This window comes from Hyperolius riggenbachi, chromosome 5 (assembly GCF_040937935.1).
Source record: "Hyperolius riggenbachi isolate aHypRig1 chromosome 5, aHypRig1.pri, whole genome shotgun sequence".
NCBI classification, from domain to species: domain Eukaryota; kingdom Metazoa; phylum Chordata; class Amphibia; order Anura; family Hyperoliidae; genus Hyperolius; species Hyperolius riggenbachi.
The window spans coordinates 14991039-15011357 of NC_090650.1; the positions used below are offsets into that span (position 1 = coordinate 14991039).

A 20319-nucleotide genomic window follows, 5' to 3' on the forward strand; every position below is an offset into this window, starting at 1 on the left:
ACCGCAGATGTGAACCGGGCCTTCCATATTATGCAATTTGTCTTCAATGTCACATACAGATAATTTAGATCATACATGCAAAACTCCAGTCCGTGGACCAAATCTGGCCCTCAGAGCCACTAAATTTGGCCCTCAAGGGGTTTTCCCACTTTGCATTATATCTGTCCCACGCTAGACCACCAGGGAAGCTATATTGGAGATGAAGCCCTAGATCACCAGGAAAGCCACATGGGGGAGTTAGGGGAAAAGCACTAAACACCTGGGAATTGTATGGGAGAGGGAGGACCACTAGACACTAGGGAACTGTATATGAGTTGGAGGGGGGGGGGGGCAATTAGACACCGGGGAAGTGGGAACTTTATAAGGTAGCTACTAGACATTGAGGTTGGCCTGCGGTTAGGTCCCAAAGTTCAATTTTGACCCACTTTGTATTTGAGTGTCACACCCCTGCTTTAGATGAATTAGATCCAGGATTTGAGCAAAGTGACAAAAATATAGAAACTTTGGAAAAGCTGAAACAACCTAGCGGCCTGTGCAAGTGTGATGCCTACAAATTTATTTTACAGCAGGGCAGACTTACCCCGTGTTCTTTGGCGGATCTGGCCACTTCCAGCAGAACGTCTTGCTCCACGAAAGGGCGCACGGCGTCATGGATAATCACCACCTCCGGTCTCTGGAGCGCGGGGCCCAGCGAATGATCTTCCACAAAAACCCTCAGGCCGCTAAAGATGGACCGATGCCGCGACGCCCCTCCTTCCACCAGCGTTACCCGCTTGTGGCCGTATCTGTGAACGATGGATTTCATCAGATCAACGCTCTCGGCGGCGACAACCACCACAATGTCCGATATCCAACCGACTCTGCAGAGGAAGAAAAGGTATTTATTGACCAACAGAAAAAGAGTCATCTTTTCAGTCAAGAATTTAAAGAGGCCCTGTAGTGACATATAGCAGAATGCAGTAAAGAGGCCCTGTAGTGACATATAGTAGAATGTAGTAAAGAGACCCTGTAGTGACATATAGCAGAATGCAGTAAAGAGACCATGTAGTGACATATAGCAGGATGCAGTAAAGAGGCCCTGTAGTTACATATAGCAGAATGCAGTAAAGAGGCCCTGTAGTGACATATAGCAGAATGCAGTAAAGAGGCCCTGTAGTGACATATAGCAGAATGCAGTAAAGAGGCCTTGTAGTGACATATAGCAGAATGCAGTAAAGAGGCTATGTAGTGACATATAGCAGAATGCAGTAAAGAGGCCCTGTAGTGACATATAGCAGAATGCAGTAAAGAGGCCCTGTAGTGACATATAACAGAATGCAGTAAAGAGGCCTTGTAGTGACATATAGCAGAATGCAGTAAAGAGGCCCTGTAGTGACATATAGCAGAATGCAGTAAAGAGGCCCTGTAGTGACATATAACAGAATGCAGTAAAGAGGCTATGTAGTGACATATAGTAGAATGCAGTAAAGAGAGCCTGTAGTGATATATAGCAGAATGCAGTAAAGAGGCCCTGTGGTGACATACAGTAGAATGCAGTAAAGAGGCCCTGTAGTGACATATAGCAGAATGCAGTAAAGAGGCCCTGTAGTGACATATAGCAGAATGCAGTAAAGAGGCCCTGTAGTGACATATAGCAGAATGCAGTAAAGAGGCCCTGTAGTGACATATAGCAGAATGCAGTAAAGAGGCCCTGTAGTGACATATAGCAGAATGCAGTAAAGAGGCCCTGTAGTGGCATATAGTAGAATGCAGCAAAGAGGCCCTGTAGTGACATATAACAGAATGCAGTAAAGAGGCCCTGTAGTGACATATAACAGAATGCAGTAAAGAGGCCCTGTAGTGACATATAGCAGAATGCAGTAAAGAGGCCCTGTAGTGACATATAGCAGAATGCAGTAAAGAGGCCCTGTAGTGACATATAGCAGAATGCAGTAAAGAGGCTCTGTAGTGACATATAGCAGAATGCAGTAAAGAGGCCCTGTAGTGACATATAACAGAATGCAGTAAAGAGGCCTTGTAGTGACATATAGTAGAATGCAGTAAAGAGGCCCTGTAGTGACATATAGTAGAATGCAGTAAAGAGGTCCTGTAGTGGCATACAGTAGAATGCAGTAAAGAGGCCCTGTAGTGATATATAGCAGAATGCAGTAAAGAGGCCCTGTAGTGACATATAGCAGAATGCAGTAAAGATGCCCTGTAGTGACATATAGCAGAATGCAGTAAAGAGGCCCTGTAGTGACATATAGCAGAATGCAGTAATGAGGCCCTGTAGTGACATATAGCAGAATGCAGTAAAGAGGCCCTGTAGTGACATATAGTAGGATGTAATAAAGAGGCCCTGTAGTGACATATAGTAGAAAGCAGTAAAGAGGCCCTGTAGTGACATATAGCAGAATGCAGTAAAGAGGCCCTGTAGTGACATATAGCAGAATGCAGTAAAGAGGCCCTGTAGTGACACATAGTAGAATGCAGTAAAGAGGCCCTGTAGTGACATATAGCAGAATGCAGTAAAGAGGCCCTGTAGTGACATATAGCAGAATGCAGTAAAGAGGCCCTGTAGTGACATATAGCAGAATGCAGTAAAGAGGCCCTGTAGTGACATATAGCAGAATGCAGTAAAGAGGCCCTGTAGTGACATATAGCAGAATGCAGTAAATGATTTAGTATACCCACTTTTACTGTTATCCTGGTTTCAGCATCAGAAACACTTCCTATATCTATATATTGCTGTACAGTATATTGGTATGTAGCCTCGCCCTTCCAGTGATACTAATGCTTCATACACACTTGCGATAACTATCGTTTGCAAAGAACGATAGTTACCAGACGAACGATATTGGAAAGATTGGTATGCAACGATGGGATGCAGCGATCATCATACACATTTTAACGATAGTTCTCGCAGAAAACAACGATCAGAGGGAAATGTTGCGTACATATTTATATAAAATAAAAAAAAAACTACTAACATGGAGTTACAATAGATACAAATATATGATACTATACTTGCAAACAAAGTTTATTTGAAATTTGTAATGTAACAATCTTTACGGGTCACACTACACAGGAAGTACTGAAGCTGGGCAGAATTCCACGCAGGTGCATTGGCCCTTGTAACGATCGTTCTCGGCCGATGTCTGTACACACTATAGTTTTGTAACGATTGTCGGCAGATACGATCCGTCAGGTTGAATATTTCCATCTTCCCGATGTCGTTCGTGTTAATGATCGTTGGGTAACGTTCTTTCCCCGATTGTCGGCGGAACGATCGTTAATTTGCTGTTTCAAACGACCATAGTCGCCAGTGTGTATGCAGCATTAGCCTAGGCTGTTTAGTTATGCGTAATTCTCCTCCTAAAGCATACTCATGTCAAACTCTGGCCCGTGGGCCGATTCTGGCACTCATATCCATTAAATTTGGCCCCCAAGTGGTTTCCCCACTTTGCATTATGTTTGGCCAACTTTAGACCACCAGGGAAGCTATATTGGAGGTGAAGCCCTAGAGCACCAGAGAAGCTATATGGGGAGGTAGGGTGAAAGCACTAAACCAGGGGACTGTATAGGGGAAGGAGGAGTACCAATAGACACCAGGGAACTGTATAGGGGAGGGAGGAGGAACACGAACACACCAGGGAACTATATAAGGGAGGGAGGAAGACCACTGGACAATGGGGAAACTGTATAGGGGTTGGAGGGGAGCCATTAGACACCAGGGAACTTCATAAGGGAGGAAGGCGGCCAGTAGACATTACGGTTGGCAAGCGACTAGGTCCCCGTGTTCAATTTCAGCCCACTTTGTATTTGAGTTTTAAATCCCTGTCCTAAAGCATTCTGAGAGACCAGGTATTATTTTCACTGGCTTCGGAATTCTCAGAAACAAACATTCCTCAGAGATGCACCTATATAAAAACTATACTGTACATATGTTATTATTTACGTTATTCTCACTACAGTTCCACTTAGTGCAAATCAAGAGAAAACAAATGTAAATATGTCTATGGGACGGACCCAATCCACTTTTTCCCCTAAGTTTTCTCCTAGGAGATACCAATCATTTTCTTCTTCTGTTTAAAATAACTTTTCGGCACTTTGCAAATGAAAAACCACCCAAAAAGTACTGACAAAATTATTCTGAATATTTTCTTGCTTAGTTGGGGCTTAAAGAGACACTGAAGCGGAAAAAAAAAAAACCCCACACACGTTATAATGAATTGTATGCGTAGTGCAGATAATGAATAGAACATTAGTAGCAAAAAAAAAAAGGTCATATTTTTATTTTCAGTTATATAGGTTTTTATTTTTGTTTTTTATAACATTGCATCATACTGTCACATTTGCAGTTTACAAACCACACACCGTATTTTATACTATGAAACCAAGCAGAGCTAATGGCCCTTTGAACTTCCCTGCAGTAAAACCTTATCTCAAGCTGTCTTTCACTGTTTATTTGTTGTACAAGTTATGCTTCAAGAAAACAGGGCTGTATCTGACCCGAGTTGGGTGGAAGAGCTCAGAGAAGCTGTCTGAACTCTTCCTGTACTGAAAAACAATATTAGACTCTTTTCTTTGCCAATAATGTTCTAATTTTTTTTAGCTGTACCACACATACAATTCATTATCTGCTCTGCCTGCTCAGTAAGCCAGCACCTATTCAGTAGGAGACCTTGGGCAAGTCTTCCTAACGCTGCTACTACCTATAGAGCGCGCCCTAGTGGCTGCAGCTCTGGCGCTTTCAGTCCGCCAGGAGAAAAGCGCGATAAAAGTGTTCTGTGTTTGATTATCTCATAAGTTTATTTTCACTTGATTCCCTTTACAACAAATGTTATTTATAATGTGGAAGACGATGTACGGGCAGATCGACCAAGAGACCAATCTCTCTCTGATCGAATCTGACCAGAGAGAGAACTGTTGGCTGCCCATATACAACAGGACGATTCCCGGTCAACTTCAGCATGAAATATCTCAGGGATTGGCCTTGTTGTGACGCCACCCCCAGCACTGTCCCCCAGTGTAACATGTGCCCCCCAGTGCCCCTTGCAGTACACTTTACCTGTCGGGGTCCCATTGGCTCCGTGGTCTGTCCACATACACGCACCACACATGGTTGCCGACATAAACTTGGGCGCATGGGACAGTGATCACGTGAGGTGCGTATACGTGAAAGGCACACGCCGCAATCGGCGGACACGGACAGGTATTCTCGCACAGGGCACATTTTACACTAAGGGGGACAGCGCCAGGGGTTTCGTCGCTCATCCCGATATCAGACGCTGTTACTGCCAAGCACGCAACTGAGCATGTCAAACATACATCTTGCAGCATGTCTGATCGATACATGTGGCCAATCTCAGACCAATTTTGGTTGCTCTGTAGATTGGGCTTGTCCTCGGCGGCACAGATTTTCATCTGATCTGAAAATACAAAATCCAATCGGATGGTTGATTGGCCGCCAAGTTGCCTGATGTATGGCCACATTTAGGATAAAAAGTGATTGGATCAGGCTCTGTAGATCCAATCTTAAATCAGATATTCCTGTCACATTTCAAGTAAAGCAGTAAGGCCCCGTTCACACTGCACGCGTTTCCAGCCGCGTTTTGGAAACGCGTGCAGGTGGCCGACACGCACGACATCAGACATTGCATAGAGTGCACTGTCTGATGTTCACACTGCATGCGTTCCGGACGTGTGCGGTCCGGGAACGCATGCTGCACGCATTTTTTGTAAAAACGCGTGGCTGTCCCATTCACTTTTCAGTGATGGGATCAGCCACGCAACGCACACAAACGCGGATGGAGTGCGTTCGCATGCGTTGCGTTCCGCATGCGTGGCCATCCGCGTTTGTGATGTGAACGGGGCCTTATAGTATGAAGTCATTTGTGGACTATTGGACGGGTCTTCCATTGAGCAGCTTTTCCCAGAATACTTAGTTATAGCTGATTAAAGTGGACCCAAAATTAAAAATACAAGATTTCAGAAATAAAATCTATTTTCTAAATTATAATAATAAATAGCAGGCTTTTTTCAGCTGCATGATGACAAATATAAAATATTTTACATTTATTGGAGGAACCCCTCCCTTCCTTTCATATTGCCGGGACAGAATCTGGCAGACTGGTGGAGGAGATGGTGTCCAGCAAAGGAGGAATTGCTAATGGCTGCCACCTGTATAACCCTAGTTCCAAAAGAGAAGGGTGAAAAGCATGCACTGAAATGCTCATAGGCTCGGAGTGTTTATTTATATTTGTATGTGTCAGAGTGGTGCAACTAAATATTTTGAATTAAAAAAAAAGTGTTTGGTTTGGGTCCGTTTTAACTTTGTATTCAGTAATAGTCTTGACACTGCTGGGCTGACCTGCCGACCACACACAACTGAATGCAACCTTTCCTGTCCATGCTCCTCCCACTATGGATAGCAAGAGGAGCCTTGAGGAAGAGGAACTCCTAAGGTGGGTAAGGTTTGCACTGGCCACGAAAATCTAAGACTCCGCCCTCTGCAGCCATAAGGAACAAGTCATCCAACAAAGGAATGCTGGAGATCGTCAACTTTACCAGCAAGAAAGTTAATCTGGGCACTGGTTTTGGCTTCTACATAGCCAAAGAGCTGGCTGACAAGACTGGTGATGGACCCAAAGTTACCCAAGTTTGGTGCCCGTCACACAAGTTTGGTATGCTTGAGACATGGATATTTAGCACTCAAAGATTCTTTCACATTGGTGCTCTTTCTTGACCTGCTGTCCAAATGCTGACAATGCAGATATAAGTGCCCCCCCCCCCCCCCTCCTCCAATCTTTGGAGAGCTGTCACAACTTGCCACCAAACTCTGCCAGCACTGAATGGGGGTCCTCAGTCCCTAAAAGGAGTCGCAAACAGTTTCTGCCTCTGAAAAGGTATGAGTGGCCCCAACTCTTTGCTGGAAACCACACAGGTGATCCTAAATTTCTGACAGAAGTCACGGGTGGCCCCGAACCTCTGACAGAAACCAGGGGTGGCCTCAAATCTCTGACAGAAGTCACAGGTGGCCCCAAATCTCTGTCAAACCATGGGCGGCCCCAAATCTATGCCAAAAGTCAAGGGTGGCCCAAGCTTTTTCCCAGCAGTCACAGGTGGCCTTCAGTGTATGACAGCAGTGACGGATGGTGGCCAATCTCTGCCAACAGTCCCAGGAGATAGGACGTTCCTGCCAGCAGTCACAAGCGGCCTCAATTAATTGTATAATCTCATATTCATAAATCACCCTTGTATTCATCAGCCTTCAACGATAAATAGAACCTGTATACATGACAAGTATAAATTATGGCTAGAAGGAGAAGAAGAGGTCCTTGCCCAATATCCAGATCACAATTTGGGAGGTGGAGGAGTAAGGTGTACACTAGGTAGAGGAAGCGGGACTGAGGCTCGTTAGGGATGGTTACGTAAGAGAGGATAATGCAGGATTCAAAAAGCGGAGTTTTAAGGACTTATTAAGGGAAGAAGTAAGTCCTCGTCTCTCAGCAGCCACAGGTGCCCCCCCCAATCAGCCATAGGTGCTACCCCTCCCTTCCCAGTCTCTGTAGTCATACGTGGCCCCAATCTCTACCAGCAGCCACAGGTGTCTCCCAATCTCTACCAGCAGCCACAGGTGTCTCCCAATCTCTACCAGCAGCCACAGGTGTCTCCCAATCTCTACCAGCAGCCACAGGTGTCTCCCAATCTCTACCAGCAGCCACAGGTGTCCCCCAATCTCTACCAGCAGCCACAGGTGTCCCCCAATCTCTACCAGCAGCCACAGGTGTCTCCCAATCTCTACCAACAGCCACAGGTGTCCCCCAATCTCTACCAGCAAACAACAGGTTCCCCCCAATCTCTGCAAGTAGTTATAGTGGCCCCAATCTCTACCAGCAGCCGCAGTCAACACTCTCTGTCAGCAGCAGTTCTTGGTGTATGATTTCCTAATAGCAAATATTAATATTTGGGGCATCTTTCAGGAATGATGCATTGATAACCGGGTTTCCGGGTCTAAGTTACTGAGGTGGTATGGAGTGCTGAAGATGTCACTTTAACGTCCACTCATGAAAATGAGATGATAAGGAGGGACCCTTCTGACACCTACCACTTGAGATGTGATTTCATATTCCCTGGTATTTTTGTTAGAGAGTTTATGTCCCCTTTATTTACTGGAACTCTGTACTCATAGCCTGAAACATTCCAGTCTTATGGAATATTGCAATAATTAAGCATCTCATTCCCTCAGGAGGAGCTTCCAGCCCTAGTTCACACCTTCATCACATCACAGCTGGACTACTGCCACGCCCTCTATGCTGGCCTTCCACATAAGGACCTACACCACCTGCAACTAGTACAAAATGCTGCCGCAAGAATTTTTACAAAGCCAACCCCGCCACTGTCACATAACACCAATCCTTTGCTCAATACACTGGCTACCCATAAAGAGGAGAATGCTTTTCAAAATTGGCATGCTAACATTCAAATCTCTACACGACCTCAGGCTCAGATACCTGAAGGATTTGTTGTAAAAGCGTCACACCTCCCATAACCTCAGATCAACAGGGTCTGAAAAACCTTTGGAGCCAGAGCCTTGTCATGCTGCCACTACCCTTTGGAACACCTTGTCTCACCAAATCTAGACAGCTCCAACCCTGATGGTGTATCAAAGCTGAAAATCCACTGATCACATAACTTTTACCCCTGTAACACATCACAAACCACAACTATATACTGATCATCTAACACAAGTGAATGTGCTCTGGATCCTACAGAGAAAAAAAAAACGCTTTACAATTTTTATTTTTTGTTATTGTTTTTGATTTATAATTATTTGCCTGCCAAGTACTCCGTACAATCCAGTTCAGCCCTCTCCAATCCAGTATAATGCTGGGAATACATGATGCGTTTTTGCGGTCGATTTGTCGTTCGATCGTGTTTCGATTCGTTTTTCCGTTCTATTCTCTTTTATTATCAATTTCCATTCGCTTCTATCAGAAAATCGAGCGGTAAAACGATGGAAAGTGAAATCGGACATGTCGGAAATGATCGAGCCATCTATCTGCCGCAAAAACACAAGAGTGTATTCCCAGCATCAGGATTGTTGTAGAGGAAGGTGACGCGGCCTCATAAGTATGGGGAACAATACAGTATTATTTATTAGTAGTATTGATTTATATAACGCCAACATACTCCGTGGCGCTGTACAAAGTAAGATTTATCTAGTCATTTATTAAAGGAAACCTGAGTCGTAAGCATTTACACTTACCTGGGGCTTCCTCCAGTCCCCTGTATGCCACGGGCTCCCTCGCCGTCCTCCTGGGCCACAAATAGTAGGCCATGCGTATCCTTGGTTGCCCTCTCCTAGTTAAAGAGGAACTCCAGTGAACATTTTAGTGTTGGCAGGTGATGTAGCTGCTGCATGGTTTTTGGGAGTTGGAAACAGCTGTAACAGCTATTTCCCACAATGCAGCAAGGTTCACAGACAGGAAACTGCCAAAAAAAAGTTCAAACTTTTCTTGTGGGAGAGGTTTCTTGTGGGAGGGGTTTCTTGTGGGAGGGGTTTCACCCCAATATCAGTCATACAGCACCCCCTGATGGTCTGTTTGTGAAAAGGAATAGATTTCTCATGTAAAAAGGGGGTATCAGCTACCGATTGGGATAAAGTTCAATTTTTGGTTGGAGTTTCTCTTTAAAGCCAATGGGTACCGCTGTAAAAATAAAAAAGTCAGATACTCACCTAAGGAGAGGGAAGGCTCGGTCCTAATGAGCCTTCCCTCTCCTCTCCCGGTGCCCTCTGTGCTGCGCTGGCTCCCCCGTTCGCGTCCGCCGCCGTTGGGACTTCGGAGGTCTTCGGGAGCACTCGGGCTTCCGAAGACGGGCCGCTCCATACTACGCACGCGCGATTGCATCATAGAGGGCGCTAGCGCATGCGTAGTATGGAGCAGCCCGTCTTCGGGAGCCGGAGTGCTCCCGAAGGCATCCAAAACCTCCCTTCAGCGGGGGAAGTGGCAGTATTTGACCGAACTGGTCAAATACTGCTATGGGGGAGCCAGCGCGGGACCGGGCCCCGGGAGAGGAGAGGGAAGGCTCATTAGGACCGAGCCTTCCCTCTCCTTAGGTGAGTATCTGACTTTTTTATTTTTAAAGCGGTACACATTCACTTTAAGGCTTGTAACTCGCGGGAGTGTGACCAAGATATGCACGGTCAGAGCTGCACATGTGCAGTGTGGTGTCACTGGCCAAGTCGGGGACTTTCCCGGATCGGACAGCGGAGGAATGGATCAGCCCAGGAGGATGGTGAAGGGGTCCACGGCCAGAAGTGGGATGGAGGAAGCCCCAGGTAGGTAAACATGCTTATGTTTATCACATCTCAGGGGCACTATAATGATAATGCACAAAGCCCTGTACCCAGCATGGTGTTATTGTGCAGTTATAGATCATACCTCCCAACTTTTTGAGATGAGAAAGAGGGACACTAAAGCCATGCCCCCGTCACACCCCTAGCCACACATACCATAAAGATGTCATAAGAAAAATATTTTTTTTTATCATTCAAACCACACTGGTCCTTTCTATCCTGGTTCATTTTCCTTCATAGTAACATTTTAAAATTAGTAATATATCAATTTAGTACGAAGTTTTCTTGTACTGCGCCTGCGCATTAAGCTCCCGATGACGCACGCATGGCCACGGCTGTGCAGCCACAGTGTAATCACTTGTGTTATTACATCGGGACCAGCGGCGGGGAACGAGTGATCGGAGTAGGACGGCGCAGGACATGACAGCTGCAGGGAGCCGATCGAAGCCCCAGGTAAGTGTCAGCTTGTTTAATTGTTAGGATACCACAGAACCCCTTTAAGGGCCCGTTCACACTTGCAATCGCAGAACGCCGGCGATTACCGATTAGCAGGCAGCGCACAGTGTCCCCCCCAGCAGGCAGTGCACAGTGTCCCCCCAGCAGGCATTGCACAGTGTCTCCCCCTCCCCAGCAGGCAGTGCACAGTGTCCCCCCAGCAGGCAGTGCACAGTGTCCCCCCAGCAGGCAGTGCAGTGTCCCCCCAGTACAGGCAGTGCACAGTGTCCCCCCTCCCCAGCAGGCAGTGCACAGTGCCCACCCTCCCCAGCAGGCAGTGCACAGTGTCTCCCCAGCAGGCAGTGAACAGTGTATCCCCCTCCCCAGCAGGCAGTGAACAGTGTATCCCCCTCCCCAGCAGGCAGTGCACAGTGTCCCCCCTCCCCCAGCAGGCAGTGCACAGTGTCTCCCCCTCCCCAGCAGGCAGTGCACAGTGTCTCCCCCTCCCCAGCAGGCAGTGCACAGTGTCCCCCCAGCAGGCAGTGTGCAGTGTCCCCCCAGCAGGCAGTGTGCAGTGTCCCCTCCCCAGCAGGCAGTGCAGTGTCCCCCCAGCAGGCAAGGCAGTGTCCCCCCAGCAGGCAAGGCAGTGTCCCCCCAGCAGACAAGGCAGTGTACAGTGTCCCCTCCCCCCAGCAGGCAGTGCGCAGTGTCCCCCCAGCAGGCAGTGCACAGTGTCCCCCCTCCCCCAGCAGGCAGTGCACAGTGTCTCCCCCTCCCCAGCAGGCAGTGCACAGTGTCTCCCCCTCCCCAGCAGGCAGTGCACAGTGTCCCCCCCGGCAGGCAGTGACGATCATCATCTCACCTCTCGAAGGCCTCCAGGGTGCGGCTGATCAGGGGTCTCCCCAGCAGCGGGCAGTACTGTTTCGGGGTGTCTCCCCCCAGCCGCTCCCCGCACCCCCCGGCCGGCAGCACCGCGGCCACCCGCTGCAGCTCCGCCGCTCTCCCCTCCATGCTGGCCCGCACACGTGTCCCGCCCGCTGCCTCCCTCTCCCCCCTCCCCCGACCCGCAGCACCAGCACGGCAGCTCCGCCGCAGCCTCCCGCCCAGGCCACACAACGCACAGCGCCCTCCTGTGTGCGGCTCCGGCCCGGGGGCTCAGGCTGGGGGACCGCTCATCACATGTAACCAGGAGGAGATCTATTCATGTTTGTTATTGAGCGCTGCACAGTTATAACCATCACTCTGACGTCATATCAGAATAGTGACGCTGACGCGTGACGTCATATCTCAGCATAGTGACACTGACACGTGACGTCATATCTCAGCATAGTGACACTGAAGCGTGACGTCATATCTCAGGATAGTGACACTGACACGTGACGTCATATCAGAATAGTGACGCTGAAGCGTGGCGTCATATCTCAGCATAGTGACACTGAAGCGTGACGTCATATCTCAGGATAGTGACACTGACACGTGACGTCATATCAGAATAGTGACGCTGAAGCGTGGCGTCATATCTCAGCATAGTGACACTGACACGTGACGTCATATCTCAGAATAGTGACACTGATACTTGGGGGTCACAGAAGGGGGGTGGCCAGTGGCCACACTTGTGTTTGTGTAAAACGCCTGAGGTTTTACGCAGACGACGTTTCGTATGTCTTGCGTGTGTCCGCCACCGTATTCTCCAGGCACTTGCTAGCAGGCTATGGGAATCGTATGTGCGTTGCCATTTTATGTGCCGTGAAATCAGCTTTTTAAAAACCTGTTCGTATTGCGGCTGAAAAACTGCAGACTTGCGAACGCACGTGTAAGCACTGTGAGAAATCGCACACGCTTTTAACTGTTTGATGCTAGCCCAAGAGACATCTGTCCGCATAGTGCAGGGGCACTATGGCAAAAAAAATTAAAAATTTAAAATATGTGCAAACATACAAATAAGAAGTACATTTTTTCTAGAGTAAAATTAGCCATAAATTACTTTTCTCCTATGTTGCTGTCACTTACAGTAAGTAGTAGAATTCTGACAGAAGTGACAGGTTTTAGACTAGTCCATCTCTTCATAGGGGATTCTCAGGGATTTATTTAATTTTCAAAAGCACTTAGTGAATGGCAGTTGCTCTGTCCAACTGCTCAAAAACTGTGTAGCAAGCAGGGAAGCTGGCCAGCATCATCGTTTAAATATTTTTTAGGGAATATCTTTATAAAGAATAAAGGCCTTGCTGAGTATCCCCTGTGAAGAGATGGACTAGTCCAAAACCTGTCGCTTCTGTCAGATTTCTACTACCTACTGTAAGTGACAGCAACATAGGAGAAAAGTAATGTATGGCTAATTTTACTCTGGAAAAAACTTACTTATTTGTCTATGTTTGCACATATTTTAAAATTTTTCGCCATAGTGCTCCTTTAAGCACCGGGATCCGCCCACCTGCATAAATGGGAGTGTTCCGCGGTCATATGGCAATTCCGCTTGCTCGTGCGATATTCAGATAACACTGTCATTTGGAATATCGGTGAGCTTGGACAAAGTCATTTAAAACTACTTGTTACTTTTTGCTGGTTGATGTCTTTTATGGGACATCGCCCATTTGCAGTGGCATAGCTAAGGAGCTGTGGGCCCCGATGCAAGTTTTACAATGAGGCCCCCCAAGCACTCTATACATAACTATTGATATGGTGCACCAAAACCTGCCAATGGCAACTACAGTGTCAGAGGTGCAAGAAGGGGATGGGGAACAGCTTGTTATATTCAAAGTAAAGTATCTCTAAAAATGATTATTATAAGCACAGGACCAATAGAGAGCTAATACTGAAGTTCAGGGAGGGCCATACGAGACCCCTCTGGCCCAAGGGCCCCAATGTGGTCGCAACCTCTGCATCCCCTATTGCTACACCCCTGCCCATTTGTGTGTGTTGACTTTCATCCAGCGTGTGTAAGGACCAGTGGCATAACTAAGGAGCTATGGGCCCCAGTGCAAGTTTTTTTTTTTTGGGGGGGTGATGCTGGTTGTCTTCCTTGGAGGTAGGTATAGCCGACACCCTCCACCCAATTTTTTTTGTTTAGTTACAACGGGCACCTCCGGATTACCCTATATACCTCTGTGAGTCCATTCACCGAGATTGTGTGATAGTCTACCTTTAGCTGTACTGCAGCTAACGGGATTGGATGGACGGCACCAGGGCAATTTCTTGGCTAAATTGCTCCCAGGGCGAGGGTGCAAAATGTTATTAGCCCCCCCAGCATAAGTAGCCAGATGTCCCCTTAGTATAAGCCAGGTATAGGTGCCCCGAGTATAGGTAGCCAGGTATAGGTGCCCCGAGTATAGGTAGCCAGGTATAGGTGCCCTGAGTATAGGTAGCCAGGTATAGGTGCCCCAAGTATAGGTAGCCAGGTATAGGTGCCCCAAGTATAGATAGCCAGGCATATAGGTGCTCCCAGTATAGGTAGCCAGGTATAGGTGCCCCAAGTATAGGTAGCCAGGTATAGGTGCCCCGAGTATAGGTAGCCAGGTATAGGTAGCCAGGCATATAGGTGCTCCCAGTATAGGTAGCCAGGTATAGGTGCCCCAAGTATAGGTAGCCAGGTATAGGTGCCCCGAGTATAGGTAGCCATGTATAGGTGCCCCGAGTATAGGTAGCCAGGTATAGGTAGCCAGGTATAGGTGCCCCGAGTATAGGTAGCCAGGTATAGGTGCCCCGAGTATAGGTAGCCAGGTATAGGTGCCCCGAGTATAGGTAGCCAGGTATAGGTAGCCAGGTATAGGTGCCCCGAGTATAGGTAGCCAGGTATAGGTGCCCCGAGTATAGGTAGCCAGGTATAGGTGCCCCGAGTATAGGTAGCCAGGTATAGGTGCCCCGAGTATAGGTAGCCAGGTATAGGTGCCCCGAGTATAGGTAGCCAGGTATAGGTGCCCCGAGTATAGGTAGCCAGGTATAGGTGCCCCGAGTATAGGTAGCCAGGTATAGGTGCCCCGAGTATAGGTAGCCAGGTATAGGTGCCCCGAGTATAGGTAGCCAGGTATAGGTCATCATTTCCAACCCCCGATCTCCAAGAGCTTTGTCAGGCTGGGGAATTACAGTGAAGTAGAAGGGGAGAAGCCGGCACACCCTCTGACAAAGCTGCGGGGAGGGGGGCCGACTCCTTCCTTCCTCTCCTCAGGCCTTCTCCCTGCGGCTGTGTGCCAGTGTGCCCGATGCTCCTCCCTCCTACACTGCGCCCCCCTCTCTCACTGCTCCCCTGGTGGACAACTGGCCGCCCACACTTAGAAACAGGGCTGGGCGGCACCCTCTGGAACTGCCAGGTTTCTAATAGGTTGTAGTGAACTATGCCCACGCTATATGGCCAAATCCCAGAGGGTGCAGTGATTGGAGAACTGTTCCCTATGAAGTTTCCTGCTGGGTCTCCAAAAGTAGACTAGGGCCAGCTGTGAGGTTTTAAATCATTTACTTACCTCAGTAGTGGGGAGTGCAGTGGTCTCTCCACCTGGCTAATTTAGGCTGATTTCAGCACCTGGCTGTCACCTTGCACCCCTATACCTCCCTGTGTCATATAGAGACGTCAGTAGGAACAAGAAGAGAGGGGATCAGCGCACAGCGACTGCACAGTGAGTACGCTTCAAATGTGGAAGTGACATCATTTCTCTCTTCCAGTGTTTGAAGTGTTACTGTACGCTGGTCTCTTTTCTTTGGATTGGCAGTGGTCTGCAGATCTGTCGGTGCCGGGATTGGAGAAGCAGCCCTATACAGGGGGTCACCTTTTTCTATCTATGCTGAGGACTACCTATACTGTGGGGACACCTCTGGCTACCTGTACTGGGGGGCTACCTATGCTATGTGGCCTATGGGAGTGGCATGGGACGCGAGTAGAGCAAATCAGCTGTAGGCGGTAAGTTATCCCCCCTCTTCCGCGGTCAGTAAGTGCTACTCATAATTTCTATCACAAGCAACCCTACTGGGAAGGCACATGAGTCTACCTACTTGGGGGGATGGGCATATTTATACTGGGGGGATACTTTTACCTACCTATACTGGGAGGAAAGATTTGGCTATTTGCACTGGAGGCTACCTATACTGGGGGGCTACCTCTGGTGACCCATACTGAGGGAATACTTCTGATTGCCTGTACTGGGGGACACTTCTAGCTACCTTTGCTGTATGCTACCTATACTGGGGGTATACCTCTGGCTACACATACTGGAGGGCTACATCTGGTGACCCATACTGAGGGAATACTTCTGATTGCCTATACCGGGGGTGGGGGAGACATCAGGCTAGCTGCTAGCATTGGCCTCTCTGCCTAATACTTTTCTGGTTACACCTAGTTACCTAACACCCTAATTATTATTTTTTTTCGGAAGGGGGGAGGTACATGATGGAAATTATGCCTGATGATGGGGATTGGGGTGAAATTATTCTGCCTGCCTAAATATGTTGGGTTGGGATAGGTGGGGGGTGGGGTGGGGGTCTGTGAGGAACTCTGCCTAATTGTATTTGGGGAGGAATTTGTAATCCAGTAAAAATAGTGACCCTCTAATTTTTCCTACCACCAAATGTCCATCTTTTGCCCCATTCAGCTTCTTTTTAATGTCATCCTGCTGGAAAAAAAATTATGAGGGAACACTGGATCCTCCTCCAGCCCCCCCTTCCGCATACAGGAGGCCACTATACGTATAAATCAGCATGAGCTGAATAAGCTTCTTCTGGCCAGAGCGGCCCTGGTAGAGTGCATCTGAGTACATGGAAGGCCCGCCCATTCCCGGTAACATGAAGCATTTGTGAATGGAGAACCTAAGCTGTGCATGAGTGGCTTTGTTCTACTGGGCATGCCCGAGCCTTCCTCGCACATGCCCAGTCTGGATGCGCTCTTCCATGGCAGGGTGTGCGGTCAGAATATGAAGAGAGACCCTGTGCTGGAATGGTGGACTCTGCGAGGATTCGAGAAGCCTCTACATGATTCCCAGGCTTCCAACTACTGGGCCAAGTACCTAAGGGTGCTCATACATCAGTTGCAGCCCAATCATCCTTCCGATTCGGCCATTTTATTGAACCAAAAGAGAACCAGTGGCCATCCGATTGCTCTTTCCCAATTGCTCTTGATTTCTGTCCCAAAACAAATGGATTGGTTAGGAATGGTGGAAAAAAATTCTCCATCGCAAGGGCTCTATCGGGTGGGCGGCGTTTGATATTGTGAGGACCGACAGACCCCCGACCAAAGTCCCCCCAAATGTAGAGTCTGTCCACCAATCCCAATGCTCTGTGTTTTTAAGTCTCACCTCTCCACGACTTCTGATCTCCTCCATGGTTTGCTGTCACCACGAGCACCTGTACCACGTGACACTGGCACGTGTGACGTCACAACATGCTGAGTGACGTGGTAGAGGCGCTCTTGCTGACGCCAAACATCGGAAGAGACCAGAAGTCACACCTCAGGAGAAGTGCCCCTGGGGGTACTTACCTCGGGAAGGGGGAAGGACGAGGGAAGCCTCATTAGGATCCAGAGGCCTTCCCCTCCTGAGGTAAGTACCTCTGCAGGGCACTTTTTTCTTACAGGATTCCTTTAAGCATGGGGGGCGGGCCACTTTACAGCTAAGGATGGTGGCACAGCAGGCAGTGGCAATCGGTACCATTTCTAATACATTTGATGCTGAAATATATTGGAAATCGCTGTGCAGCCAGGCTAGAGATCCCTCTCTGATTGATTCAGTCAGGGAGGGAGATCTCTAATGGTCGACCTGGCCATATAATGAGCGAGGTAATGGCCACTCTAAGTGAAAAACAAAAACCTAAGGAGAGGGAAGGCTTTGGGTCCTATATAGCCTTCATATTTCTCTCATGGTCCCCTCTTTCCAGCTCTAGATCCCTCATTCAAATCTCCCTCCCCGGGAGACTACGGGAGTCTTTGGGAGCCTGAGTGCTCCTGAAGAAGGAAGACTCCATGCTGTGCGAGAGAGCGTTTGCGCAGGGGCATAACTAGACATCACTGGGCCCCCCTGCGAAACTTTGGATGGGGCCCCTTCCACTTTCAATAGGGACTGTCTACAAATCTTTGCCTACAAAACTGTAACGATCGGTGTAACACAGAGAGGATCTGATTACCGGTGATCTGCAGTATCACCGAGAATACAGAATATACCTGATTATTGATGATCTGCAGTATCACCGATAATCAGATATATCTCTAACCGCGTAGAGGGTGCTAGGCAGTACTAGATACTGCTTAGAGAACAGGTTCCTTCCACTGGTCTGATGCTCCCCAAGGGGCGGAGCCAGGCTGAGAGTGGGAAGGATCACAGAGTGAGTGACACCAAAGGTGAAGTGTCACTGACAGGACTGGGAACTATCTCCCAACAGGGAAGATAGTTCTCGAGGTCGGACAGGCCAGGTTGTTAAGCACACAGACAGATAAAGTACAGAGACAGGAGACAGATGCGGAATCCTAAGACTAGCAGAGTTTGGCAACAGAGTATCAGATATAGCGAAGTACCTAATCAGAGATCAGAAGAGTGGTCAGGAAAGTAGAAGGTCAAAACAAATAATCAACAATGCCTAGACTAAGGTGTGAGCTCCTTGGTCATCAACACCTTGGAAACTGGTCTAGATAATAACACAGAAAATAACACAGATAATAACAGGATTCCTAGACTAAGGTGTGAGCTCCTTGGTCATCAACACCTTGGAAACTGATCTAGATAATAACACAGATACTGACAGAAGGTCTGAGTGCTACCACGTAGTGATCGCAACGCCAGACACCAGAGAAATGACCAGCACCCAGTATATATACCCTAGCGCTCTCCAGCGCCACCCCTAAGTGCTGGACCAATGAAAACTGCTGGAATAGTCAGCTGACCGGCTTGGTCAGCTGACGCCCTTCTGACTGTCATAAAGGCTCTGCCTCTCCGCGCGCGCGTCCTCCTGAACCTGTGTGGACTATCAGTCCCAGCCACACCAGACATGTGTTGTAATGTTTCTGCTGTGTTGGATGCGGAACCAGCCGCACCGCTGTCCAAGCATGCGGCGGTTCCTCCGCGTTCAGCAGTACTGTCAGAATTATGCCTATGCGTGCCAACATCCGCGTCTGACGCGGAATCCGCCGCCTTGTTCATAAGGCATGCGGTGGTTTCATCACGCTCCGTCATGCCAGTGGATGCAGACCCACGCGCGCAACCTGCCACGTTGGACGCGGAATCAGCCATCTTGCTCTGAGTGCTCGCGGCGGCTTTTCCGCGTTTTCTCACAAAAACTTTGTATGATTCGTTATCAGTGGCTAAGCAGATGCAGTCATTAGAACAACTGTGCAGAGAACAGAAAGCTTTTTTCTCTTCTCTTATGGGCAGCACGGTGGCGTAGTGGTTAGCGCTCTCGCATTGCATCGCTGGGTTCACAGTTCGAATCCCAGCTAGGTCAACATCTGCAAGGAGTTTGTATGTTCTCCCTGTGTCTGTGTGGGTTTCCTCCGGGCACTCCGGTTTCCTCCCACATCCCAAAAACATACAGATAAGTTATTTGGCTTCCCCCTAAATTGGCCCTAGACTACAATACATACATATAGACATATGACTATGGTAGGAACTAGATTGTGAGCTCATCTGAGGGACAGTTAATGACAAGACTATATATATACTCTACTCTGTACAGCGCTGCGGAAGATGTCAGCGCTATATAAATACTAAACAATAATAATAATTTCTCTCTGAGCACAGACTCCTTAAGCATCGCTACAGTACACAGCACCTGGGGAGGGGTAGAAGGGCTGGGGGTAGAACATAAGACCCTGCTGAACACTGATTAAGGACCGTACAAATCTTTGTCTGCAAAATGTATGATTCCTTATCAGTGGCTGAGCAGATGCAGTCATTATTACGGTTGTGTAGAGAGCAGAACGATTTTTTTCTCTGTGCCCTTGGTTTTCAGTCTCTCCCCACAGGGCCCCCTGCAGCTTCTGGGACCCCCTGCACCTGTATCCCTTTCAGGGTCTATTGTTACGCCCCTGTGTTTGCGCACGTGCACTGCGCAGCTGCCTATCTTCGGGAGCACTCAGGCTCCCAAAGACTTCCGAAGTCTCCCACGATGGAAGAGAGCAGTCTCCGACCCATCGGTCGGAGGCTGCTAACAGGGGACGTGCTGGAATGATGGGACGAGGGGAGGAACGGAAAGGCTCTTTAAGACCCAGAGCCCTCCTTAGGTAAGTATCTAGGATTTTTTTTTTCTTTTTTTAATGAAGCTTCAGACTTTTCACTTTTTAATTGCTTCATGTGCACTTCAAAGCCTTCTCCTGCCTCCCCAAAGCAAACTTTCCTCCACCCTCTTCCCCAGACAAGGATCTCGCTACGGTTGGCAAGTCCCTGTGGGCATAACTCTAACTGGCACTTGAAAACCCACACAAATGTCACACTGACACTTGGCATGGAGCAGTAATGTCACACTGACACTCGGACACAGCTGACTTCCTTTAAGTAAAGTTATTGTGAAGCAATCTCCTGTTCCTGGCACAGCTACTGCTGCACAACACGGCTAAGAATAACAACTGCCTGCACTTA

General features: G+C 48.3%; 1 protein-coding gene across 1 annotated transcript in view; it reads right to left on the reverse strand.

Moving 5' to 3' along the window:
- Positions 1-11788, reverse strand: part of CRPPA (CDP-L-ribitol pyrophosphorylase A) — a 230201-nt gene extending 218413 nt beyond the window's left edge. The window contains exons 1-2 of the mRNA XM_068235105.1: positions 11640-11788; positions 581-860 (exon numbers count right to left, since the gene is read on the reverse strand). Coding sequence (XP_068091206.1) covers positions 581-860; positions 11640-11788 — 429 coding nt within the window. The remainder of the gene's footprint in view (positions 1-580; positions 861-11639) is intronic.
- Positions 11789-20319: the final 8531 nt, after the last annotated feature.